This window comes from Labrus mixtus, chromosome 13, assembly GCF_963584025.1.
Source record: "Labrus mixtus chromosome 13, fLabMix1.1, whole genome shotgun sequence".
Lineage (NCBI taxonomy): Eukaryota > Metazoa > Chordata > Actinopteri > Labriformes > Labridae > Labrus > Labrus mixtus.
The window spans coordinates 2,722,598-2,749,954 of record NC_083624.1 but is presented as its reverse complement, the minus strand read 5'-3'; the positions used below and the strand labels follow the sequence as shown (position 1 = coordinate 2,749,954).

The 27,357-nt window shown below is 41.0% G+C and overlaps 1 protein-coding gene across 1 annotated transcript in view; it reads left to right on the top strand.

Annotated features, from left to right (window-relative positions):
• The first annotated feature begins 1,091 nt into the window (after window positions 1–1,091).
• The window catches only part of znf385b (zinc finger protein 385B), a 59,399-nt gene continuing 33,133 nt past the window's right edge, over window positions 1,092–27,357 (top strand). The window contains exons 1-4 of the mRNA XM_061053151.1: window positions 1,092–1,328; window positions 21,727–21,864; window positions 22,662–22,805; window positions 23,331–23,447. Coding sequence (XP_060909134.1) covers window positions 21,729–21,864; window positions 22,662–22,805; window positions 23,331–23,447 — 397 coding nt within the window. The 5' untranslated portion in view covers window positions 1,092–1,328; window positions 21,727–21,728. The remainder of the gene's footprint in view (window positions 1,329–21,726; window positions 21,865–22,661; window positions 22,806–23,330; window positions 23,448–27,357) is intronic.

The window sequence follows — 27,357 nt, the reverse complement described above, 5'->3', positions numbered from 1 at the left end:
CCCCCAGATACCAGATGGAATTTTCATTGATAAAATCCCAACAGAAGAGGCCAACATATACTTTACTTTAGCCCTTTGTATTAACTAGTTAGTGCGTTATCCGTGTTTTACTTAATATGTGAAAATCTAATTCTGACAACCTCAGAGCAGACCGTTTGGGTATCCCATAGGGGGGGTCCAGACCCTAGGTTGGTAACCAATGTTCTAGGCTCCCCTTCCAAAGGAGAAATACAGTGAGCAAACCTTTTTACTTACAAAGAAGGTAAATATGTTCACCACCACATGCCTCAATTGTCGAATAAAACATTGTATTCAAAACATGAATAAATCTTAACAAAGGATGGTGGATGGTGATGATAATGCGTCACAACTTTCTGTGTGCTTGTGCCCTAACACATGCAGCCGGTGCGCTTATTTCATCGGCAACTGAATCTAAATGATAAGAGATTTAAAAACAAATCTTGTATGGAGAGCTGAATTTTGAGTTAATCGATTTACGGAATTATTATTGTAAAAAAAAAACATTTTCATTAGCTGTATTTGTCAGACCTAAGGAAAGTGTGATATAAACCTTTAACCTGACCCCTCCTGAACAGATGAGTTGACAGTAAATACACAGAGAGGCCCAAGATACTGCTGAGAACAATGTGTGTGTGTGTGTGTGTGTGTGTGTGTGTGTGTGTGTGTGTGTGTTTGTGTGTGTGTGTGTGTGTGTGTGTGTGTGTGTGTGTGTGTGTGTGTGTGTTATGCAGCCAGTATTTACTGGTTATAAAAAAGATTGTATCCCCTTTTTGCCAATAACAAACCTGGAAAAATGTCAACCACATCCTTACACACACACACACACACACACACACACACACACACACACACACACACACACACACACACACACACACACACACACACACACACAAAGGTAACAAGCTGCTTTCCCCCTTTATAAATCAATCCAATTTTTAGATTTTTATTGGAAGCAATTTAATCCCATCTCCCTCTCACACACACACACACTCTCCTTTTCTCTCTCTCTCTCTCTCTTGTTTGTGTGTGGCGCATGCGCAGTCCCACCGCTCTGCTCTCGGTGCGGCGCAGAGCGCGCGGTTCTCCGTTGCTCCCACAGAGTTGATCAGTGTCCGGATACCTGATGGATGCGATGACAGGTGGCTGACCAAATAAAAAAACTGACGTGTCAGTCAGGACACACAGAGCCAGTCTCAGTATCGATTATCGATCGATTACAGGCAGCTGGAAGTGTGTGAGCGGAGTTCAGCGCTTTAAACCTACAGGACTCTACTTTCTCCATTCATCCATCACCTCCTCCTCCGGTAAGTCACCTTCCTCCTCCCTTTTTTTTCTCTCTTCACCACCTGTCTCTTTCCCTCCTGTGTCTCCTCCTCTTCCTCCTGTTCTTTCTTTTATCTTTTTTTTTTTTTTTATATTGGCTGAAGGTTAAGAGCATAGAGACGGAGCGGACTGCAGAAGCTTTAATCCAAAGATCCACCGGAGGCTCAGCGTCCGTCTGTTCGGTGTCCGGATCGCTTTTAGCGGAACAATCAAGTCTAAAGTCTAGGCTGCTATATTTCCATCTCTCGTTCTTAATTTCACATTTTTGTCTGCACTTTGTCTCTGTTGATCTTTATCCACAAAATGTGCCTCTGTCACTGTAATGTGGTTGTACTTCATTGTTCAACGTTTTCAGTGAAAGATTCCTTATTTTCACATAATCTATTTTTCAATTTAGGTTAGGACTGGCTGGAAGTTTGTGGAGTAAAAATTAAAACATTTCCTTTTTAAATTCCATTAGGCAAACTTACCAAATGCTATTGAAACACTCAAGAGAATAACCTTACGAGTTCCTACTGCAGTAAAAGTAACATTTCAAAATAAAATTCTGGCATTTCATCTTTTTTTTTTTTTTTTTTTTTAAAGGCTTCATTACGAAAATATAGGATATTTGAAGAATCATGTTGTTATAGTCATTATTATAATTTGGTATATTTATTGGATTACTGAAAACCTTGCAGTGGAAATGTGGAGCTGACTTAAATTGAGTTAAAAAGATTGACTTCTTTAATGTGATGTTTTCTGTCTTGACAAGTTAACGCAAGTGTAACTGGTGAAAAAAACATTTACCTTATGTGTTTCTATAAAATGAATTGTAGTAGCAGAGTAAAGTACATTGCAGTGGAAAATACTGAAGTACCATAACTGTACCACCGACAGTTACCTGTCCCTGGTGGACTGAAGCACATTCATCCATAGTGCATTGTAATGAAGTAGTAATTTTTAAAGGGCTTCCACTGCCACACCTTTCTCTTAATAGTTCCCCTCTCTTTCACGATCAGTCATTTCTGTAATTCTCAGTTTATTCTCGGTTCCTATACCTTCTTCATGTACACGTCGGGATAATTCCAGCGTCCTAACTGGCATACATGTAAAAGTAATCTGCAGCTTTTCTCGCAGTCCTTTTATATCTTGTCACTTCTTCAGGCTAAAGTCCCTCACATGAGACAGAGCCACTTTCTCAAACAAAGGCTACTGGCTGCTTTTTGTTTTTGCACATTGCATTTTAAGAAGAGCCGATATTTTTCAACGATCAAAATGTTATCCATGATAGAAATAATCTTAGGACTGGTGTATCTGACTCCATTCCAGTGCATTGTTCCACATTTAAATACTCAATGAATAATGTTGTTCAAATTTAAAAACAAACACGATAACTTTTTTTTTTTTAGGAGGAACAAGCAGATATAGGAAGAATAATCTTACATATGTAATGATCATGCTTCTTTATTTTCATGTAATCCCTTACAAAGCCCTTACTCACACTCACGCTCAAACTCATAAACACAAACACACACGCATGCACAGACAGACACACACACACACACACACACACACACACACACACACACACACACACACACACACACACACACACACACACACACACACACTGTTGTAATAGCCCTACGTTTTCCTGCATGTCTTTCTGTCATGGAGATGATGTTAATTTTCACATAGGTGACAGTGACAGTATGACTGACTTTCATGACTTTAGCGTGTGTGTGTGCATGTGTGTGTGTTTGTGTGTGTGTGTGTGTGTGTGTGTGTGTGTGTGTGTGTGTCTGTGTGTTGTTCAGGCTGATATTGACCTCTGATCATCTGGACTGTGGTGCCCCCTGCAGCTCGGACAGAAAGATACCTAAAAACACAAGTGCCCGATCTATAACACCTTCTATGCCCTCCTTCCCACCCTCCATTTCCTTTCCTATTTCCTTCCTTCCTTCCTTCCTTCCTTCCTTCCCTAAGTCAACCTATCCACCTTTTGTTTCTTCCCTGCCTCAATTTTTCACGCTTCATGAAACGAGAAAAACTTCAGTCTGTCCTTTTCTATCTCTCATTCCTTCAGCTCTTCCCTCTTTCATTCCTTGTTTCCTAGCAGTTATTTTACCGTGTTCCCTCCAGCTGATGTGCTTCCTGGAGCTCTGTGTTTGGCTGTTCGGACTTTAAGTCTGTTTGTCTTAGTCTCTGTGAGTCTTATTACCTCTAATCCACTTAATTAAAGCAGACATCTTCCGTTAAAGACAGAGGAGTGCTGAACACTTAACTGACTAACTGGCTGTGGGACGGTAACTCATCTGTTCATCTGACATAACCTTCTTATACTTGCAAGTTACAAGTCCATCCACACAGATCTAAACAGTTCTACATTTCTGTTTAAAGTCCAGTTAGACTGTACCAACTAGCTGTTATCCGTCTTGCATTTACAAGATTTCAGGTCATAGTAACCTGCCAATAGACTCTCAGAATTTGCTGTTAAACTGTACTTACTAACTAGTTTTAAAGTGATTCCTTCCAGCTGTGTGACTGTGCTCACCTCCTCACGGACTAAAGTTAGTAATTGTGTTTACCTGTACATGAAACAGGTTGTTAAACTGTTTCAACTTGCTGGCAGACTAACGTGAAAAGATGATTGTTCGGTAAATGGACTTGACCTTGTATAGCACTTCTGACTACTCAAAGCCCTTTTACAGCGCAGGTCACACCTACACATTCACACCCGGATGGCAGAGGCTGCTGTGTAAAGTGTCCATCAGTATTTACTAATCCATACACATTCGCACGCCGCAGATGAAGCAGAGGGAGCAATTTGGGGCGGAGTGTTTAGCCCGTTGTGCCCCGTGTGGCCGAGGGATCGAACCTGTGTGTTTGACAGACAGCCGACTGTACCGCTGATCTAACCCGTTGTTGAACTTTTACTCTGTACCCACATTTTTCTTAACCCTTATAGCTTGCTGTGAGACAGTTTGCTCGGCTCTTGTACACTACCAGTCCGCTCGTTGTCTGATTCAACCTGTTGTTTGGTGGTCATTAATACTGTTAGGCTAATCTGCTTTAGACCATTTAACCTGCCTGGACACCGTCCTAACCTGCCAGTAGTATGTACCCACTGACTGTTGTTAGCCACACAAGCTGGCTGTTAGGCTGGGTTAACCTGCCAGTCCACTGGTGAAAGAGTTGTTAGGATGCACTAAAGAACTAGTGTGCTGCAGGTGTGTGTGTGTGTGTGTGTGTGTGTGTGTGTGTGTGTGTGTGTGTGTGTGCAGCTTTGAGTCCAAGCCAAGAAACTGCAAGTTTGCATTGTGCAGTTGTACAGTAAGGGGCAGATTTATTCTACTGTAACACACTCTTGTTCTCCTCCACACAAATCAATTTTACCTATTTATAGAGCATGACAACATTACTAAACAAAGAGTGTGTGTGTGAGAGAGAGAGTGCATGTGTGTGTGTGTGTGTGTGTGTGTGTGTGTGTGTGTGTGTGTGTGTGTGTGTGTGTGTTCGGCGTGCGTGCCAGGACTCCAGCAGTGGGCAGATTGAGGAGCAGCATGTTGTTACGTCAGGACAGATTAGTTTGGAAACCTGCGGAGAGAACACTAACACAAACATGGAAGAAGACCAAACTGTTGTTTCTGTACTAAATCTAGCTCTTTGTGCATCATGTGGGCGCGTGTGTGTGTGTGTGTGTGTGTGTGTGTGTGTGTGTGTGTGTGTGTGTGTGTGTGTGTGTGTACTGACAGCAGGCAGGTGTAATGAGCTCATGCTTACAACTTTAATGCTACTCTGTTAACAGAGCATGAGCGTCACATTTATTTTTAGTTAACCATATCGTTTAATATTTAATCTTTTAAAGCATACTCTCAGATTGATGAATTAAAATATTTAAACGTCATTTTATAACATCTTAAAAAATACATGTTTGCACTTTTTGGCACAGTTAGATTTAGAGATTGATTTGTATTCACTATAAATGTAAAGACTGATGTATGGTGTCTTACTTCTATTTAAATGTAAAGAATCCACCGAGAAGTGGATGTATGTGTATACATATGAACAACGTGTCTCCATCTCTTACCAAAGAATTTGAAGCCAAAATCCCCCTGTGACATATTAGACTTGTGACGTCATTTGGAGAAAACCCTTCAGCTAACCAAGGCACACATTTAACTTACTTACAAAACGGCAAAGATCCCTCAAGTCAGTCTACGGCAAAACAGACACTTGTGTAAGTTTGAAGCAGACGCTCACAGTTATGGAAAGTTGAATAACTGCTGTGTTAGTCTTTGAGATGTTTCCTCTCCTCATTCCTCCTCTACTCTGCTAATCCACTAAAGAAGGCTGCAGATAGACACTTTCTATCCTTCCATTATCAAAAACGCCCATCCTGTTCAGGGTCACAGGGGTTGGAGCCAATTCCAGCTGTCATTGGGCGAGAGGCAGGGCACACCTCGGACTGGTCGCAAATCAGTCACAGGGCCGACATACAGAGGCAACCAGCCACACTCACATCACCTTCCTGTATTATGAGCGATGATGTGCTTGACTGTGTCTTTGCTGAAACAGTGAAACAGTGTTACCTGTTTTCATGCTAAGCTAAGCTATCAGTCCCAGTTTTAGATTTAATCACAGCGGTGTCGGTGTTATCAGTCTCACTATCTGACCCTGGGTGACAGTGCAGTGGTAAAACATCAAACCCTGCATTTAAAAAAAAAAGTCAAACAAAACCAACATAACTTTTCTGAACTCATAAATCGTAATTTCTGCAAAGTGTTGGCTCAAAAACGAAGAACTACTCAGTTTATTTTTGTGCTCGCTCAGTAGTTTTGTTGTAGTGTAACAACTGTGTTTCCCCTCAGGGATGTTTCTTTGTCTCTGTAGACATAATACTGAGAGTACTGCAGTATGTCGAGTACTTAGTGCGTCTGTGCTTAGCTAGCTAGGTGCTGCCCTCTACACAGAGTGCTAACAGCTAGCTATGTCATTACTCCCATTCTGTCTGCTGTGATTTATGGAGCTACCTGTGTGTGTGTGTGTGTGAGTGTGTGAGTGTGTATGTGTGTATGAAAGGCAGAGCTGGTGTGCACCTGCTCCCCTTGTTGTCTTAAGACTCTTTTAATTAACTTGGTGTCATGTGACAAAGAGAAAGCGATGACCATAATGAAATGTGATTGGGCGATTATTATCAAAACACAATTAGAGCTCGGTCGGAGAGAGGTTAGGAGTGTGTGCACTGTGTGGAAAAAGTTGGGTTAGTGTGTGTGTGTGTGTGTGTAAATAGGACGGCAGTGATGAAGTGTATCCTCGCGACTTGTGTCTCTGAGGTATTACACACACTGTAGTTGTGAAGGTCACACTGACACACATATACACACATATACACACATATACACTCAGCCATCAGCTGGGAGGCTGCAGGACGTTTGTCATTTTAACCTTTGATACAGACGGACAGTCATGCAACATCTACAGGCATACAGCTGGATCTGGAGATGTGTTTTCAGACATTTCAGGCTGTTTTTGTAAAAATCTGAAAAAGTAAACACTGAAATGACTGAAACAAGGAAAAAGAACAACAGGAGGATCAAAAGGGTAAGAATTCAAACTTGCAGATTAAGCAGGGTGTTAATATCTTTTTAGGATCCGAGCAGTTTTAGGGCAACCGGCAGAGAAACACGGAGGTCCCTGTGACTGTACATTCAGACAGAGATGGCTAGCTGTTTTATTTTGTACACAGTCTTTATGCTATTGCTAAGATGACCTGACAGTCTGGAGTGCAGCTTTGTATTGACATGAAAAATAAACTCTTCCTATATTGCGCCTTTTGTATTTTCCCCCTCCTGTTGCTAAGCATTAACACCTATGCTGTTAGAACTCAGATGCACTCATGAGTTTGTTGTTCTCGTAAGTATTTTTATTTCGTCTCCAGAGCAATAAATAAAAAGAAAACAGTGTTTTAACCAGGTCATAAATGTACCCATTTAGCCAGGTGAACTGCAACTCCTGCTGTTTTGTGATCATGAACTAGATCAGTGCTTCTCAAACTAGGGGGGGGGGGGGGGGCGCATACCCCCAATTTAAGAGTTGCACGGCGAGGCCAAATCAGAACAACCCACACAGTTCGGCACTGCCAGCAAAGCATGGCCAATTCTGTGAAAGGACTGCCAGGTAAACACAAGGATGAAGATGAATCTGCACCAAAAGTAACAACTACAAAAAAAGACGAGGAAATACGACGAGTCATATCTCGCCCTTGGCTTCACCTGTACAATGATTGATAATAAAAAAAAAGGAATGCAGTGTGTGGTGTTCCTCTAAGTATAAGCCAAAAAAAGTGTTAGGACACTGCATCCTGCACACAAAGAGGAGCCGATTGATTTATTCAGTAAGAAGCAGCTCAGCTGTTGTTCCCAACAGAGAGACTTTACATAAGTTGCATCTGTGCCATCAAATGTTCTACTTGCCTCTTATAAAGTAGCCCGCAGACTTGCTTGGAGTAAAAAAGCTTCACACTATAACTGCTCGGCAGGAGAGCGTTCCCCGCACTCCTTACTTTAGCCACATCCTGTCTGTGTCAGGTTCTTCTGCAGTTGCCTCGGTTCACACAAAATACAGATCACAGGGGCTTGAAAAGTGCGTAAGCCTGTCTCTTTAACTTTCTCACTTCCTTAATCTGTTACATGTAAACCCATTAGTAAACATTTCATAACTGCTCAAAGTACATAGTGCTATTTTGTACACAATAAAATGTCTTTAAACGGCTTGTCCTAGTCATCTAAGCGATTTTCTTTCAAACAGTAGAAAATTGTACATTTATGTGGGACTATCTCCAACAGTGGATATATACACGGCTGAGCCCTACTGAGTTTTTTTATGGCAGCAGGGATTGAGTCAAAATAAACCTCAGTATGTGTTTATGGTAATGAAGGGAAATGTCACTCGGTACATCAGTCTTGCTTCACAATGGAGCTCGGTCAAAGTAGGAGATATCCAGAATCATCCGGCTTATTTTAGTGTAGACATTACTCTCAGACAGCTTCTGTGTCAGCAAGAAGAGTACAGGAAAGTTTATCTTTCCAAACAAACAAAGTCGCAGTGTCCTTTGTGTGAGGCGATGGTTGGCCTTTATATAGAAACAGAGAGAAAACTTTACCCTCTACATCCTCCTCTTGTCTGTGATGTAATTCTTTCAGCTTTGAACTTCAGTTTTGTTGTCTGAAACCCTTGAAACTAATCAGTGTGTCCTTACTTTAATCCACCTTCTCACCAAGGTGTTTGTTTCTGCGTGTTTGTCTCATGTTTCTTCTTCCATTAGTGGAGTGGAGAAACTGTTGAATGTTTGATGAGTCAGCATGTAGAGAAGGAAGTGATGTCATTGTCTCCTTATCGTCTTTCTGGTCCGGTTGATGTTTTTCAGCAGCAGCTTCAAGTCTTCAACTTCAACTGTGAATACAGCTGATGCTTACAATGTTGTACTTGAATAGAGTTGTCATGATACCAGATTTTTAAACTTCCATATGATTCTAGGAGAAATGAAATCTGTTTTGATACCACCGCAACAAAAATGAAAGTCACAGGCACTCAGTGTTGGGTTATTTCTTGTCTTTAATGACCAAAATGCAGGGAAGTTCATGCACACTGACAAATACTTTGCCAACTTCTTTCTGCAATCTAGACAGTGCTCACTCTCCGATGCTGGAGGAGAGTGAGATATGACGTCTTTTCTTTTAGAGCTTCAGTACTTTTTGATGCTATTGACCATCAAAAATGGAGATTGTATCGTTTTAAAACAAAATATTGAACATTTTACAACCTTAACTGGCAGTATAGTTTGAAGTCGTGTGGTTCTGAGGGTTTGAAAGGAATTTTTGAATATATTAGTGATTTGGTCCAAACGTTCACATGTTTGTGAGACAAGTGTCCACTATTATGATGTATTTATTTACCTACTAATGACTTACTGAATGAGAGATATACTATAAGGGTTCTTAGCCCATGTTTGTCTGTTTTGAGCCATTATTTCCAGCACAGCCTCAAAATCTAGGATAGCAGCCGAAGAGCTTTGGTGCTGTGGTCCTGTTTGGTCAGCTTCTGCCAATTAGTGTTGGTCTCTTCCCCAATACTGGGTCCTTGGTGGCTTAAGTGATATTTGTCTGTGGTGGAGTCTCGAAAGAAAAGCCAATTCTCTCTTTGTTTGGCTGCCAGTACTTTTGTTGCATCTACTGTATCCAAACCCGTGGTTTCTTACTGGTGTAGCCTCAGGACCCAACACCTGCTCCTTCATGAAAAAATAGTTTGTATGTGACAGAACAAAACAAACATGTTTTAAAAGCGCTTCACAGACTGTATGACCCCTTTTTTTGTCAGTCACACATTCGCAACCCACTGAAAACAGCTCCGTGACCCATTTTTGGGTCCCAACCCACCAGTTGAGAACCACTGATCTTAAACCACTGTCATGTGCAGTCCATCAACTAGAGACCATAAGTATGTGCACCAAATGTCATGGCAGTCAATCCAACAGTATTTGAGATTTCAGTCTAATGCAAAAAGTAAGACAGTCAGATTTAATAGTGCTCAAACCTAGAACACCTGATGAAGACAAGAGGGATACTGAAGAGGTTGGAAAGCTGAGTCAGGTTGATTGTTGCCGAGTGTTGGCACAGTGGCAGGACTTGAGCTGTCTTTGGCCCTCAATTATTTTCAACAGATCTGGCCAGGTTTTTCGTTGGTGATTTTGGTCTGAGAGTCAACCCCAGAACCTCAGAGTTTGTGTAAAAATTATAATATTTAAAGATGCAAATAGATGCTGTCAGATGAAGCTCAAGCGAGTAATCCTCTGACCTCAGATAATTGGTGCCAATTTTGTTGTAAAAAAAAAAAAAAAAAATCGTTTTTGGATTTATTGCTTCAGGAGTGACATGTTGGAAACACAGATATTGTCTTCAACGTTGCAGCAGATAGGCACAGAAACTGTGAGTTTTCAGTGATTTGCACATTTGATATTCGTTAATTTACTGCCCCTCATTTTGTTATTAAGATACTTAAAAATGATGTGCATTCCTTAACATTTCTGGTTTGATTTTCTGTATTTTTTGTATTTTACAAATCGGAATGTATACCGCAGAAAGATATCACAATTTTTGTTATTTCCAACATGGGGCAGAAGAGGTGAATGCTGAGCTAACCTACAATTTACCTCTTTAAATCAGTCACTTTAAGTTAAGTTCAAGTTACTTTGGTAAAATGATGAGCTAGTTCACTGAATAAACACCATTGAATGAGGATTAAGACTGATTTCTATGCTTAAAAAGTTTGTAATTTAGGCGCACACACACACACACACACACACACACACACACACACACACACACACACACACACAGGCACATGGAGGTCACAGCAGTTCAGCCTTTCTCTCGGCTGGGAAGTCAGACAACTGTCAGTAGATGTTCAGGAGAAGAGTGCAAGTCGTAATCTCCATTATTAGACCACAGATTATACTAAGTGAGCTACATACACACACACACACACACACGCACACACACACACACACACATACACACACACACACACACACACACACGCACACACAAACACTTATCTGTGGATTATAATCCCAATCCTGCAATCCCCTTCTGGCTCAACCAATCATTTCCCGCCAAATCCTGCACAGCCTGCCTGGTAACCTACATGCAGCTGTGTGTATGTGTGTGTTTTTGTGCGGTAATCCCGGTCAGTCTGTAATGGAGGAACATCTGGTTTATCTCTGTGATTTTAAAGCTTCCTGCACAGGCCGGAAACACAATCATTTACACGCGTTTACTTCAACTCCCAATCATTTTACAATTTAAATTTACAATGTGAAGTAGGTGTCGACTGATTATCTGCCTGGCCAATTATCAGGGGCTGATATTCTGCATTTTTGTTTTATCAATGGCAGATCAAATGAATGAATTAAAAAGTACACTACGTTGGCTCTGCTGCGGGTGTGTCTTTCCCTCTGGCTCTGTTTTCACTCACCACTCTGTCTCACACAATGTCCCGTCCACAACACTATCTGATTGGCTAGACGTCACATGAGTAATTGCCTTTCAATACTGAAACCTGGGTGCCACTGACATGCACAGAGACGAGAGCAGCCTGGAGCAGGAGGAGAGTCTCCGGTTGAGCATTTAAACAAAGTCTTGTGTTGGAGACTGTAATATTCCATAATTCTAAATTTTGACAGAAAGATTTTAATTTTTACTGAAAATGCATTTTAACTATTCACTAATATTCGGTAGCGGCCCTGAAATACCAATGTCGACCCACCCCTAATTTGAAGTAAGGTCAGCAGCAGATTTCTCTAAAAATGGATGAAAATCTTCTCAAAGAATCAAATCTATGACGGAGCTGCTGGCCTGGAGCTCACTATTCTTTTTTAGTATATATCAGGAACGTTAGAGAAGATTTATCCACAATGCTTTTACTGATTTGATACATTTTGTTTATGAGACAAAGGATTTCTACCCGCCCTGAAATCCTACATTTGATAGGAGTTGCTAGTGGGCTTTGTGTAGCTTTAAGCAGTGTGATGCTTTGACCCGTCGGTTTAGACATTTGTGAGGAGGGTTAGTTGGCAGGAGCAGTTAGACCTGGATTTTAGTGTGAAATCTGACTTTCACCTTGAATAGTAAGTGTCAGGTCCTGATGGAGCAGCTATTAAAAGACAGAATTGAAGTCACAGTGTCCTGGATTGAAGGTTAGACGAAGAGACCTCCTGCTCTGCCTGTGTGTCTGCGTGCGCGTGTGTGTCAGTGTGTGTTTGAGCGAGCGTGTGTGCAATCCTGCGTATAATCCCCGCTGCAGTATGTAAACCAAACAACATGATGTCAGCCATATACATGAGAGGATTAGAGTCACACAAATACACTCTGCATCACTTTCTGAGAGTGATACAAATTAAACCCCTGATTCTGTCAAATAGTTTCTGCTGAGCGCAACAGACCGGAACAAGTCATCACTTATCATTCACTGAACACATTAACTGTAATGTAATGGAATATAACCACCATCTAATGTGACCTAATCTCTACAACAGAAGATTCTATTTTTTTTATTTTTTTATTGCTCTTTACAATATTTAAGGAGCTTCAACATCAAACATGCTGAAAATGATTGTTTTCTTGTTTTTTTTTTTGCATGAATCATCGCTGGACAATTACATAATTGTGAGGCTTAATTAAAAAACCTTTGTCTTTCATACTGCATAGAAGGACAACACGACAATCCTGGATACATAATCGTGCTAAAGTTAGAGCTACAGTGTTCAAAATAAGAAATACCTTTTTAGAAAACAAAACAAGGATCCAGAATTACAGTACAATACACGGGGGCCGTTATCTGCAACAAACAGTGCCTGAAATATTCTAACAATAGAAGTACTCACAGGGGATCCAAGTTTTTTCTTTTTGTATATTTGTATGATTCGAATCAGGATCAGGCTTTTAAGGCCCCAAGTATTAAGATTGCCCTTAAAATTTTAGCAGGCCTGGCAGCCCCTCCCCCATATTATCTTGAGGGATATCTTTAAAAGTGTTCATGCTGACCTGACAGCAGCAGAACCAGCTTGAGACTGCAGGTAACCTTTCAGACCACTGTGTGCTTATTTGTTTTGTGTGTGTGTGTCATAGTTTCCCCGTGGACCTGACCACAGTGACATCAACATTAGTGGTGTAACGACACAGAGCTGCCATGACGACCAGAAAACAGACGGGACAGAAAGCTGGACTGTCTGCAGACCTGTCTTTCCACCTGTCTGACTGCGCGCTTTCCATTTAGCTAATGCGCCTCCTCAATTCCCTCATTTCTGGCTCCTCCACATGTTTAAGCTATTGAACGAGGATGCAAAATAGAAGAGCGAAGATGCTGGAAACTGAGTTTCCAAATGGGTCATCCTGTCTCATCCAGCAGCATTTAAAAAAAAACTGCAAATACCCACATCGGACTCCATCCCAAACGTTCTAACGTATGTAAGACTAACAGTTTTAAAGGTCAGCTTATGCCTGAATACCTCTGCTCCAATACTTATCTCAGAAGTGCAACAGTGTTAAGGTGTCATGAAATACAGACATTACTCCTACCGTCTATTAAGCTGTTAAAAACATAATTAAATCATGATAAGAATTAAGAAAAATGCATTCGTTATTTTATTTATTGACATGATTGACTTAAAGTAGTCAATATAAATTCCTATTCCACTAATATTTGACCAAACCCACAGTTATGTAATGATGCATTCACTTTAATCTCAGCGTTAATGTTATTTCAGCAGCAGCTCGGTTGCTACTTTTCCGTTTCATACTGATCAAAGGGGCGCTGCTTGTCCTGCCAGAGTATATTCACTGGATATGTCTTAATCTGTTTCTCTGGGACAGCTTGAAGGGTTTAAAACATCCCGATGATAGTCTATCCTCGGTTGGTTTTCTGGGTCAGTGTCTTGAGGAGGGAGGAAGCACAATTAGCTGAATGGAGATCACCTTAAGTGTCCTGAGAGTCTCTTCGGGTTACGGCCTCCTGGAGGTCTTCAGGTTCGCTGCAGTCTGAATGGTTGACGAGCTCATCGCACTTCTTATCAATCATGTCACTGAGAAGCTTCTTGACCTCAAACTGGTTCTAATCATCTTAGACACAGGTACATGATGTGGTGATGTGGATGATACTCTGCCTTAATCCCATACATGAAAAAATAGAAAGTGGTGCCCTCACTGTGGGCAAACTGAGAAACACATCAACCAGATTGACAACACACCTCTAGCTTACCAAAACTGTGTGCCTAAGTCAGGTGACTTTCAAAAGAAGTTAAATGGTTATTGGTTATCTGAATCTGTCTGTTGCTAGTGAATAGTGGGTGAAGCGGTTACTTGTTCTCTGTCAGAACTCGTATTCGACCCTCGCTGCTTTCACCTCCAGAGGCTTTTTTTTAAAAACAGCAGGATCAATTGTTGGACACCTGTTTTCTTTTGCCAGGCTCCAGTGATTGGCACCTCTGGGTGATGCTGTTTAATATTCATTAGCGTGACTTTCAGGATGTTTCCAATGACACACAGCACTGCAAAACCCAAAGTTTCCCCACACAACTGATTTAAAGAAGCAGGCAGGTCTTACAGCTCGTTTTGTTGCATCTGCTTCTTCTTCTTCTTCTTCTTCTTCTTCTTCTTCTTCTTCTTCTTTGTTTGTTGTTAAACAGCAGTTAAAAAATACAGTTACCAACATTACCACCAACTGGATTGGGGAGTGGGTGCTGTCAGGTGTGACTGCCTTTTTCCCTCCTTTCTGACATTATTCATCGTACGGCAGCATGCACTGAATCATGGCATCCAAAATTCAGCTACATGACAAATACAAATACTTTAACACCCTTAGTCTCAATCTCTAAACGTCTAAGTCTTGACCCAATCCCATGATGCTAATCTAAATAAAAAAAACTATATTTTTCTGTGGTTATGTTTAGAGTATTTTGTCTGTATTTTCAGCACACAGACAACACAGCATGAACTAGAACTTGATACATAATCATGATAAAGTTTGGGTTACATTCACACATAAATGGCAAATTGTAAATTCAAAAAATATATTCAAGACAAAGATGGCACACCATGTATCCCTTTGAAAGCTGCTCATCGGGTAGTTTCCCAGGCATCTAATCATTTAAAGTTGTCTTACACTAGACTGTCTTTTTGCTGCTTAATTTAAATACAATGTTTTTATCATTTGATAATGTTTCTTACAGTTTGTCGAGCTCTGAGGTCGACCTTAGAGACAAACCATCAAACATCACAAACTAGCAGGACACAGCGATAAATGACAAAACATTCATATATGGCACCATTATTTAATGGACACTGAATGTGGGTCCTTCTGTGTAGTTTCCCTCTGCAGTATTTTTTCAGAGACATGCTTACTTCCATATTTAGGTTCAGAGTCATCATCTAACAACCTCAGAGCAGTTTTTGTCTTGTAAGTAGAACGTGAGCCAAGAAAAATTAAACTTCTGTAAAAGTTTTTGCCCTGAATTCAACCTAGTTCCTCCTTCCGACGAGCTCCACAAATCCAGCGTAAGGTTTGTGGTTTCAGGTCAGAGCTGCTCCAGTTTATGTTTGTGAGGTCGGAAAAATGAAATGCCTGGTGAGAGATGAACCAGCTTGTTGGAGGTCGAGCACGGCCTGGGAGGAAACTCTGCCTTGTGAATACCAAGATATTGTCTGACTTCAATTTCTGATTGTTTCCCGAATTATTTTATTAGAAATCATCACTGGAAATGTATTCTTCAGAAATAATAACATACAACACCCATGTTTGCAAGGCAAAGGGTTTGAGATTTCACTCGTTTCCTCTGATTGTAGGATCTCAGAGTCCTGCAGGGGCAAACACACAAACATCAAACTGGATCTAGTAGTTCGTTTCAGGATCTCTACCGCTGCTGGCTACTGTGCTGTTTACTCTGCGTGTGTGTGAGTGTGTGAGTTAGTGTGTGTGTGTGTGTGTGTGTGTGTGAGTTAGTGTGTGTGTGTGAGTCTTTGACCACTGTCATTACCAGCTACTGGCCTCAGGGTGAGAGAGAGCCACTCTAAGACCTCCCTCTCTGTCTTTTCACATCTCCATTAGTTTCTTTGTCCCGTTGTTCCCTCAGGTTACTCTTTGTGTGTGTGTGTGTGTGTGTGTGTGTGTGTGTGTGTGTGTGTGTGTGTGTGTGTGTGTGTGTGTGTGTGTGTGTGTGTGTGTGTTAGTGTGTGCTGTACAGTTTCTCTGAGGGAACAGTGACATACATTAGTGCCCCCCCATAATATCGCTTCGACTTTCATCTTCCACACCAGAAGAAATCGGCGCTTTGAAACCCTTCAGATAGCCCGTCGTCTGTCCGCTCTCCGACATGAAAACCGCGTGTGAGAAAGAAAAGATAACATTAGATTTATAAAGGTGTAAACCCTGTGTCTCTCGTGCGTTATCATGTCGTCAGTAGCAGGGTGACATGGGTTAAAAACATCCTTCAGACCTGAACAACAGCTCATAAAAGCCTTCACAGCCCACTGAACAATAACACACACTGCAGTTGCCTGCTCCTTGTTGTTAAGCTGACACACATTTTAGCCATAAAAGGTTTCCACCAGACAAACAGTCTTAATGGTAGTACATCATGGTGAGTGGAGCTGCCATTATTCTGCATTTTGTTTCACCTCCACTAAGACCCAGTTCTTGGTGCTGTGTGTTGGATTGTCAGAAAGTTACAAGAAAAACTACTGAACCAGTTTTTATGAAACTTTGTGGACGGGTTTAGCATAAGCCAAGAAAGATCCTATTAAATTTAGAACTGGATCCAGGACCTAACTCCCGAGCAGGGCCTTGGCAGAGATCTGCTGTCTTTGATATGCTCTGCTGATGAGGTTAATCTTAGCAGAGCAAAAAGTAAAACTATTTCAAATGTTTGCTTGCTCCTTAGGCACATCTCGTATGTGCATCCAAAAAAAAAAGTGTTAAACTGGATGTGGAAAAAAGGAGATCTCTGAATCTATCACTTATTGTCCGACAACAAAAAAAGCCTCTGGGAGCAACGGACACTTCTTTGTGACTTTTGTTGAAGTTATTCATACAAGTGATAAAGGATGTCAATCCCAAAACTACCACTTACGTGCTGGTCATTGTTTACAACATGACTCGCAACTCGAGTCAAGAGAAAGAAGAAGTGATTTTTGAAATTTTTGAGAAGTGCTGTGACAAACTGAGGCAGCTTTTACAGGAGACATTTTTCGAAAAAGAAGGCGTTGAATCTCTCGCTTTAAAACACACACGAGCCCTGTCCAGCCATTTCAAGGCGCAATATTTACACCTCTATGAAGTTTCACTTTCAATATGACTGTCGGGAGGCATCATGGGAGACGTATTGATCTCCCCTCTGTGCCGCCTTCAGAGGTAGCAACAGAGGCGTTACAGGGGCAAGGCGGGATCGGCGGAGCCAGCAGGGGAGAACGGCGCACTGTGTGTTGATGCGGAGCACCCCCTGTGCCGAGCAGTTTTACACTGTTGGCCGTTCGGAATCAATATGAATGTCTTATGGCGTGAGGACAACAGAACTTTTTTTTTACGGCCCTGTTGCGGAATTGATCTATGAAAAGGGCATCACAGATTAACAGCATCAATGTGTTGAAAAGTAGACAGAGCAGTATAAGCAGTATCCAAAAGTATTATAGATCTCCACATTGACAGGTAAATGGTGGATTAGCCAAATTTCCAGGTATTTATATTAGTGGACATTTTCCATTTCAGTACCAGTACCACTGTGGGTGTGAAGAAGATATCACGTTCAGCTTGTTTTACCAGCTCTTAGTACAGGCAGAGCAACGATTACTGAACAATATTAAAGGCACATTGTGATGTTATTTATCCTGAGTTGAAGAGACATAAAAAACAGTGTCATCTGCATATAGACATAATACAGTTATTTGTTTGAGTGTATAATTTATTCCCAGAGAGGTAATATTGATCTGTGTTTTATCATAAAAATATACATGAAACCAACCTTCAGGAAAAACATCCAAACAAAAGCAGCTTAGCTAAAAAGTTGACTGACCACATTTAACTCCTGCGGATGACAGTGGAACTCAAACAAGTGTTTGTCTTACACTCTGTTGAGACTTTTTGAAGTCTTAAAAGGTGGAACATATTTTCTTCTTCAGGTTGTTGTGAAGACTGGCCTGTGGTTTCAGACACAGAAGGGAATATTTCCCCTTTTCCTCTTCAATCAGGGATCACATCGTTTTGCTGCTTGACTGCTGTGTGCCTTGGTTTGTGTGTGTGTGTGTGTGTGTGTGTTGTGTGTGCGCGTGTGTATTTGTGTGGGATTATAACCCACAGCTGGCCTCTCTGATTACTGACTGCCTGGTCAGCCTGGATTAGGCTCACACACATGCACACATTATAAGAAAAGGTAAATACACATATTTCATTTTCTTTTGATGCTCAGTTCACTGACTTGCTGTTTCTTACTCTCGTTCCTATTGCAGTGTGTGTGTGTGTGTGTGTGTGTGTGTGTGGGGCTGTCTGTAGTGTGTGTGTGGACACCTGTGTGTGTGTGTTTCATGTGTAATTCCCAGCTCAATAGAGCAGATATATTTAATCCTTCCTTTGCTAAAGCTGATGTCAGCATCAGCTGGCTCTATGCATGTGTGTGTGTGTGTGTGTGTGTGTGTGTGTGTGTGTGTGTGTGTGTGTGTGTGTGTGTGTGTGTCTCATTTTGTAGCTAATTCATCACTGTGGCAGATTAACCAGCTGTCTGCAGAATATAAAGTTGGCTTCCAACAACCAGCTGGAAGACAGAGTAAGAAAGAGAGAGAGAGAGAGAGAGAGAGAGAATGACCATCCTGCCTGATAAATAACATTTCCCCTTTATACAAACCTATTTTAACATCATGTGTCCAAAAACCCTCCCCCCCCCCCCCCCCCCCCCCCCCCATTCCCTTATAACCTTGCAGTAACTGGAACTGTAGATAATAAAAAAAAATCCAGACCACAGTTATATATTTCTCTCGCCCACTATTAAGTAAGGGAAAATGCTCAATGAGATGTACGTTATCAGGAATTAATGGATAAATAGGAGCCCAAAGTGGACTGTTGCCTCTATTAAGTCCATTCATTTCTGATTATGAAGACCTCAAAGAGGATAGTGTACAGTGTATACTATGTTCACTTGCTAAAAAAAAGAAAAAAAAAAAATTTGTTTATGGTTTTTTAATGTTTCAATAGCCATAACCTCATTTTTCTTTTAACCTTTCAAGTCTATCTTTCCCTACATTTAATTTAATTTATTTCCTTCTTACTTAGAATCAGAATCAGGTTAATTGCCCAGTATGAAACACTAGTTTTTGTCATGCAAACAAAGGAAGTGCTCCAACTGTGGGTGTCTATAGTGAAAAATAAACAGGATTCTACTTCCAGAACCAGGGGTGCAAAGAAAAAACAATTTTGTCCATCATGACTCCTACTGCACACTCAGAACACTTTGTCACTGTAATAAGAAGCAAAACAAAGCACCATAGCGGCTCTGTGGGTCTCTGTAGGTCCCACAGGCTGACCCATGGCTGTGGAATAACAATAGTGGCTTCCTGTTTGGCTAAATGTCAAGTCAGTTCAAGTCAGTTTTATTTATATTGCTCAAAATCACTATTTTGCCTCGGAGGCTTTAAACGTAGCCAATCCGCATGGCTGGTCCAGCTGGTGTGTTGATGTTAGCACTAGCAATGAAGAGACCCTGATTTCATCTCTAGTGCAGGCTTTAATGGCACCGGCAGCTGTTATATACCGTTCTATGTATTACAAACTATCATTAGCAAACAATTTGTTTCTGTGTAATTAGCCATTGGTATGCCTTTACAGCCTTAATGAGTTTATCCAAATGGGATCTTTATCCCTTAAGTGAATTTAAACAGTGTGTATCAAGTAGTAATGTATGTAGGTCATAGCAATAAAGCTAACTGAAAATGGAAAAAAAAAGAATAGTGTGTGTCTGTGTGTGTCCAGTCAGAGGTCATGTGTCTTGGCAGAGCTGACAGGGAAACAGATGGACACAGTCATGGACTGACCTACACATTTCCAAACAAACACACACACACACACACACTGTACACTGAGCACTTACACACACATATGTCATCCTTCCTCTCTCTCCTCTCTTACTCATTACTTCATCACTCTCCCTGTGAGCGTTTGATGTTTCACACTCTGCGTCCGGTGTCATTCAGGCCTCACTCCTGTCCATCTGTCTGTCCCCCCCGCAGTCTGTCCGTCCACCTGTCCGTCTCCTCTAAAGTCATTACCTGTTCTCCTCGATGTTCACTGTCACCTTTACATCAGCAGTGCGCGCTCCTGCTCTGTTGGATCTGTGTTTTTCAGTATTTCTCTGACATTTATTTTTTATAAATAGGTAGATCAATCTTGACAGATCAGGATTTTGCATAATCTTTAAGTACTTTTCTTTTTATACTTTTTTTTGCATGCTATGTTTCCAGTTCCATGTTCATACTAACAGAAGTTTGTCATCAAACTTTCCACACCTGCTGATGCAAAAGGCCTTTCCTTGTATGTGGTCTGCGTTTGACGTTTCAGATTTCAAGGACTGCAGCAGTCGATCTGGTTGACCTTTACGCAACCGACTCAAACTATTTGATCTGTGTTTTTGTTTCTTCACTGTGTGTGTGTCGGGTGTGTTTTTTGCAGTTAATGTTTAGTTGCACTAGATACACAGTTTGGATTATTTGTATAACTACTTACAAATGCAGTTTGTAAAGTTAAAAAATGTAAACTGTTACATAACGAGCTCAGAAATAAACAAGTCCAAACCAAATGTAGCCTACACACATAAAAACAACAGCAGTAGAAATAATGAATAAACAAATGAATTAACAGATATTTATTTTAATTATTTATTTTTTTATATTTTGTATAGAAACTGCAATTGTAGCAATATGGAATATGTCTTCATTGGAAAAGTTATGATTAATGTACTTTAAGATAATAATAATAATAACTTTATTTATATAGCAACTTTTAAAAACACAGGTTTACAAAGTGCTTTGACAAACTAAACCAAACACAGAAGAACATTAACAACAGCAAGAACATAACAAATGCAAAATACTAAAAATAATTAAATACAATTCAACAGAAAAGAACCCAAAGTGCACGATACCCAACAGACATATATAACCCGACCATCACAAGAACCATGATAAGAGTTCATATCATTGCATACAAATACATTGTATAGTGCTGTGAGACATTTATAAAGCTTGATGAATTGAAATAGGGAGTTTAAAGTCTTTGGACGGTCTACCTCCCCCCACCCCCTTGCTCTCTATCCCTCTTCCTGCATCTTATCCCATCTCTCCCCCTATCCCTTTCCAAGCCCGGCACAGTCTAGGCCTGTGAAGACTGTTTCATCATGAGCCGGGGATCCAGCTGAAGATTTCTGTCTTTTAATAAGAAAGTTTTTTCTTACCACTGTAACTTTTGCTGCTTTGCTAAAGTGCTCATGATGGATAGGCCGGATCTTTGTAACATAGCAATAAGTAAGGTCTTTTACCTGCTCTTTTGTAATGTTAACAGACAAAGAGTAAGGTATTTTACCTGCTTCTTGTAAAGTGTCTCGAGATAACACTTGTTATGAGTTGACGCTATACAAATAAAAATGGATTGATTGATTGATTGAAAGTGTGGTGCTATCCATTACAGGTAACTATTGATAACTTAATGTAATATCATCAAGCATTATGTGAAGGTGGATTGGCTGTTTATATCACCTCTGAGTCAATATTGGTGGTCAGTGATGTTTTTCTTCTCATTCTTCCTCAGGGATGAAGACCCCTCTCAGCCCCTCTCAGCTCCTGGAGAGAGGGCAGATCTTTGCCTTTGGAGGGATGTGTCAAGAGCTGATGGACCCGCCTATTCCCACCACCATCAGTCTCTCCATGCAGCAGATCCCATCCACAGGTAATTGACTATTTGCAGGGCCGGAGATTTCTACTCTCTTCTGTCACTCCAACCCAAGTTGTTGTCTTTTCTTCTACAGCCTGACTAAACCTAGTAGTTTTCACCCACAGTCTCATGGTGCTTTCACATTACCACAGAACTCCTGAATTCTTTTTGAAGTTTTTCAGGAGAGCTGCATGTGGGAACTCAAATAGCAGAGTTTTTTAATTGGACTTTACCTGGACTTTTTTTTTTCTCAGCCCCCTAGTAACATTTCTGCACGAAGTCAGGGTGAGCAGATGTGTGGATGCAGCATTAAATATTCAAGAAGCTTTATACATTTATATACTGTGACCGGCACACAACCATAGACTGTATATACACTCGTCCGGTGCTATCTCCTTGCACGAAATTTGCTTTGTCTGCTACTTCCGCGTCATTCTTTTTCAGCATGTATTACCTCCTGAGACCCCCCCCTGCTCCCGTCTGTCAGGGATAGTCTCTCGCTGTGAGGTTGCATGGGTGAACAAGCAAGTCAGGAGGAGATCAGGGGCAGCCTGTCTGACATTTTCTATACATTTTCAGGATTGCATATGTGATGAAAGCTGAATACACTTTTTTTTTAGTTTCCAGTTTGTCATTGTTGTAATTTTTTCCAACACTCGGATTGATCCTCGTAGTTTCCCCCTTTGTCGGACTCTTCCTTGTTGTCTTCTCCTGTCGTCCAACCCATTGTCATTTTCATCTACAAGTTGACTCATTGTCGTAGCTTTCTTGCTGATTGTCATTTTCTCATACCTGTTGTTTTTCTTTTTCAGGTCAGAGCGGGACTTACTCGTTGTGTGATGTGTGCAACCTGCAGCTGACCTCTGCAGCTCAGGCCCAGCTGCACTATAATGGCAGGTCTCACCTCCGGAGGGTGAGACAGCTGCAGGCTGGAGAGACGGGACAACAGACATCAGGTACCTTACAGCTGCTAACGTCATGTGGTTGGAGTTTTCAAGTAATGATATGCATCTCAAAGTTGATTCGGTTGCAGGCCATAGAAAGTATTTTTTGGAGAGTCTGTTGGTTTTCCATCAGTTGCTCTTCTGCGACGATACTCCCTTATAATGCCCCGAGACACAGCTTCCCTGAGTGGGCGGGGCTGTCTCTGTCCCCCACATGGTGGCAGGGCTAACTATTGGAAGGGGGGGGGGGGATCACTCTGAAAAAGGAAGAAGTATGAAACAAGTTAGAGCCTCTGAGTGAAACATAAACAAGCTAAAGGAAGCGTCGTCCCTTCCATGTGAACACAGAGCCGAGAACAGAAAATCCAGAGGGAGTTTGACTTCCCTCCCTTTTTAAGAAGCCTTTAGATTTAAGTTAAGACCATGACATTAGGAGTGTTTTCAGGAGATTTAAAAGAGCAATTATAGGAGGCTGTAATAGCTCCAATAGTGGACGTAGTTTATCAATGTCATCTCCTGTGTTCTCTTTGATTCCAGCAGGGGCTCAGTCCAGATCTCTTCCCCAGGCCACAGGGCTCAGCTCCCAGCCTGCTGGACTAACTCCCACCCCAGGCCTCTGCCCAGGCCTCAGCGTTCCTACCAGCACCACTTCAGGTAAGAGTAGTACTAATGCAGGTTCTAACATACCTGGGGCCTGTACTACTGTACAAAGAAGGATTTAGAGGTAACTTCAGAGTTAATTCTGGGTTTTCACTAACTTATTCTAAACGCCTAACCTGGAGCCTCTGGAGCACGAGTAAGAGATCAGCTGTATGGAGATGAAAGACAGATCCAAAGGGAATTTTACGGAGGTGGAAGGGCGGGAAGGAGAGAAATGCGGATTACAACGAGTACTATTTCAGCACCATGGTCAATGACATGGATTTATCATTCAAACAATGACCTGCTGATATTTAAGCAACACAAGTGCTGATATGTCTGTGCGCACATTTGACCAATTATTTGCTATTAAACAAGTAGGCCCTAAGGCAGACTTAACCAGTCGGGCGGGAAACCAAATATAGAAGGTATCTGACAGTTTGACATTCAGTGATGTTGGACGCCCAAACAACCACACAGCCAAATAGGCTATACAATATAACCACACATCAACCCACACACGACAACAAACTACAAGTGTGTGCCTCTGGTCTACTCTGCTTCCTCTTATGTTAAACATTATACTCAAACACACCGCAAAGACTACTGACGTTTACATTCTGTACATGCATTAGAAGAATAATCCGTGATCTAAATCCAAACAGCAATTTAAACTTGTATGCAAGATGGCAAAGTTACCAGATGGACATTAGAAGCCAAACAGGACATCAATTTGTAAAGTCTAACAGACTGTCTGCTGAGTGAGAGTGACTTTGACTCCTCCGTCATCAACAGCTGCTGCCCCCTGGGTAAGGTCAGAGTTATTTTGTGTGGGGTGCATGTGTGTGTCAGATGACCTCTAAAAAGGATAATCTGACCCTGCATTAAGTAAGATCATCACTGCAGTTTTTTACTGAATGGGATGCCAAATACAGCCCCGTTATACTTTAGGTATATTGTTAGCTCCACCCAAACATCTGCTTGCCACATTGAAAAGCTGAACTTTGATGAATTCTATTGACTTTGGTTATCAGGTGACTTTCTCAGCTCCAGTTTTTAAAGGCAAACTGCTGGTCAACAGTGTTAGAAAGTACTGTAAGATGTAGAGGAGTTAAAGTGGAGCAGACAGCAGCAGGTCATTAAACTGGGGCATGGCACCGCTCCAAAACCTCTCTGACATTTCTCAAAGATTTGATTCAATTTGTTTCCATCGATTTTTAACAATACTTTATTTGCTGTTAGTTAATTATCACAAAGGTATGCTCTGATAACATCCCTGTGTGAATCATCTCAAAATAACGAGGTGAAGTTTGTTGTCACATTTTCATGATTACAAACACAATAAGAACTTCAATTTGTGTTTTGCAGTTTCTGCCAAATTTCTGCCAACTGAGCAATGAAAAGACAAGATCACTTATATCAGTTTGATTAAATAAAGAAGTAGGTTACCAAATCAGCCAAAAAAAGCACATAGTCACAAAAATCTAATGCGCATAGTGGTATGCACGCGCACACACACACACACACACACACACACACACACACACACACACACACACACACACACACACACACACTCTGTATGTGTGATGATGATGTCAGGGATGCCGGGAAACCAAAAGGCAATCTCACATTGCACACACACAAACACAACCATTCTCAGGTGTATATGTAGAGCAGCTGTAATTACACACTGAGCGTCCGTATCATTTTGCAAGATACAGTAACACTGATTAAAGATTAAGTCCCTCTCTTTTCTCGACGCACACACTGACACACACCACTCAGCCCGAATGGTCATGTGCTGCTCTCTCTCTCTCTCTCTCTCTCTCTCTCTCTCTCTCTCCCTCTCTCTCTCTCTCTCTCTCTCTGTCTGTCCATTACATGATGCTCGCTCAACCATGAAAAGCTCTTTGGCCTGAACTCAGCTCCTTTAGGCCAGGCTGTGTGTGTGTGTGTGTGTTGCTATGTATATGTGTGTGTGTGTGCGTCTGTGTGTGTGTGTGTGTTTGCATCTGTGTGTGTCTGTGTGTGACAGTGACCTGGCTGTCTGAGCAGCCTATCAGCAGTCAGGTCAGATGACATCACAGCCAATATAAACAGTGGTGCTGCCGGGGGACAGTCATTATGACATTTGAGTTCCTCAGTCAAAGGTAGTAATACAACATTTCTAGGATAATGTATTTCCTTTTTATTAATGTGTTTCTTGAAATACAACACGTATTTGATCACAGCTTTAGATCGAGGCGATTTAGAAATTGTGTTGACGTATTTTTCTTTTCTACATTATTTTTTTTTCAACAGAAAAATAGCAAAATTCTGCACACATTTATGCGTCTACATTAAAGCAGCTAATATCACTGATATGGAAGATTCACTCAGTTAAACCCTGCACTCAGCATGAACCTAATTAAACATATTATCTCAAACAATGTGGTCCTGTCACAGTTGGAATTGTCTTTAACACTAGGTTACATTTACTGATGCATTCTTTTGTAGCATCATTTTACTTACGTACAACATGCCTTTGGGTAATACAATCTATTACAATGCACCATCTTTCATAAACTTTGTTGTTAATTGTTAAAGAAACACTACAGCTCTCAGTGGTAGAATATACTATATTACACTATAACACTACTCTAAACGTAGAGGAGTTCTTCTGCCCACACTCTTTGTGTAGGTGCAGCAAGCTAAACACAGCTCAGAAAAAAAAGGTAGCCAAGGAGTAGCATTAAAATACTGGTAGCACTTGTAATACAGTGAATATAGTAGGCTTTTGGATCACACACACACACACACACGCACACACACACACACACACACACACACACACACACACACACACACACACACACACACACACACACACACACACACACACACACACACACATGAGTGGATGTTTAAAGTTAACCCCAACAGTTACTTTGAGTGTTTTGTTGGCAACATGTTAAACTCAGTGAGTAAAATAGCTACCTTGGTCAGAAGTTAAGTGATGGCAGAAAATGATTAAGAAATAACCTAGAAAATAAAACTGTAATAAAAGACTACTCACAGTGACTCATCAACGGAGGAAAGATGAAATATTCCTCTTTCTTGGTTACAGATTTTTACTAAATGAATAAAACAGTGGATGAAACAATGGCAGTTAAACCAACTGATTTGGAATTCGGCCACTGTGGTTGCCAATAGCAACATACTTTTCAAGCCAACAGCTGGTGGTAGAAAAAAAATACTTTATTAAATTACAGTGCGTGAGTGAACATATTTAGATGTTTTCCACCACTGCCAATCACAAAGATAATGGAACTGCAAAAAGAAAAATTAGAAACATAATCAGAGTAAGAGAACGATTACATAATAATTACATAATCATTAACAATTTAAAATTCCTCTGTATGAATAACTGAGGACACCATTTTTACGGTCATAATTCACATTACTCCCACTGAACACAGCAGTAGTTGGATTTCTTTCCCCCACAGTGACCACTAGGAGGCAGCCTATGCACTCATACGCACACACACTCGTGCTTTCTCCCTCACACACTCACACACACACACACACACACACACAGTCAGTCACTAATGAAAGAAGTGAATTCCCATGATTCACAGGCTCAGCGCAAATTAAGAGATTAACTCACATGAGACTAATAACATTAACAATATTAAAGCTCCTCTTCTCTTGTAGTTCTCTGTGTGGGCAGAGCTGAATCTGGGTACTGCAGAGATAGCAAAGACATGTTTTGAGAGTGTAATACATTGTACTGCAATAACATTATGATGAAGAATAAAATCTGTGAAGTATTTCAGAAAGTTCCCTCGGGTAAAATGTAAAGTTTTCTCTCTAATGGGAACTTCGACTTTCATGATTGGATGTTTCTTCCGAACTGAGGAAATGTCAAAATCAGCTCACCTTT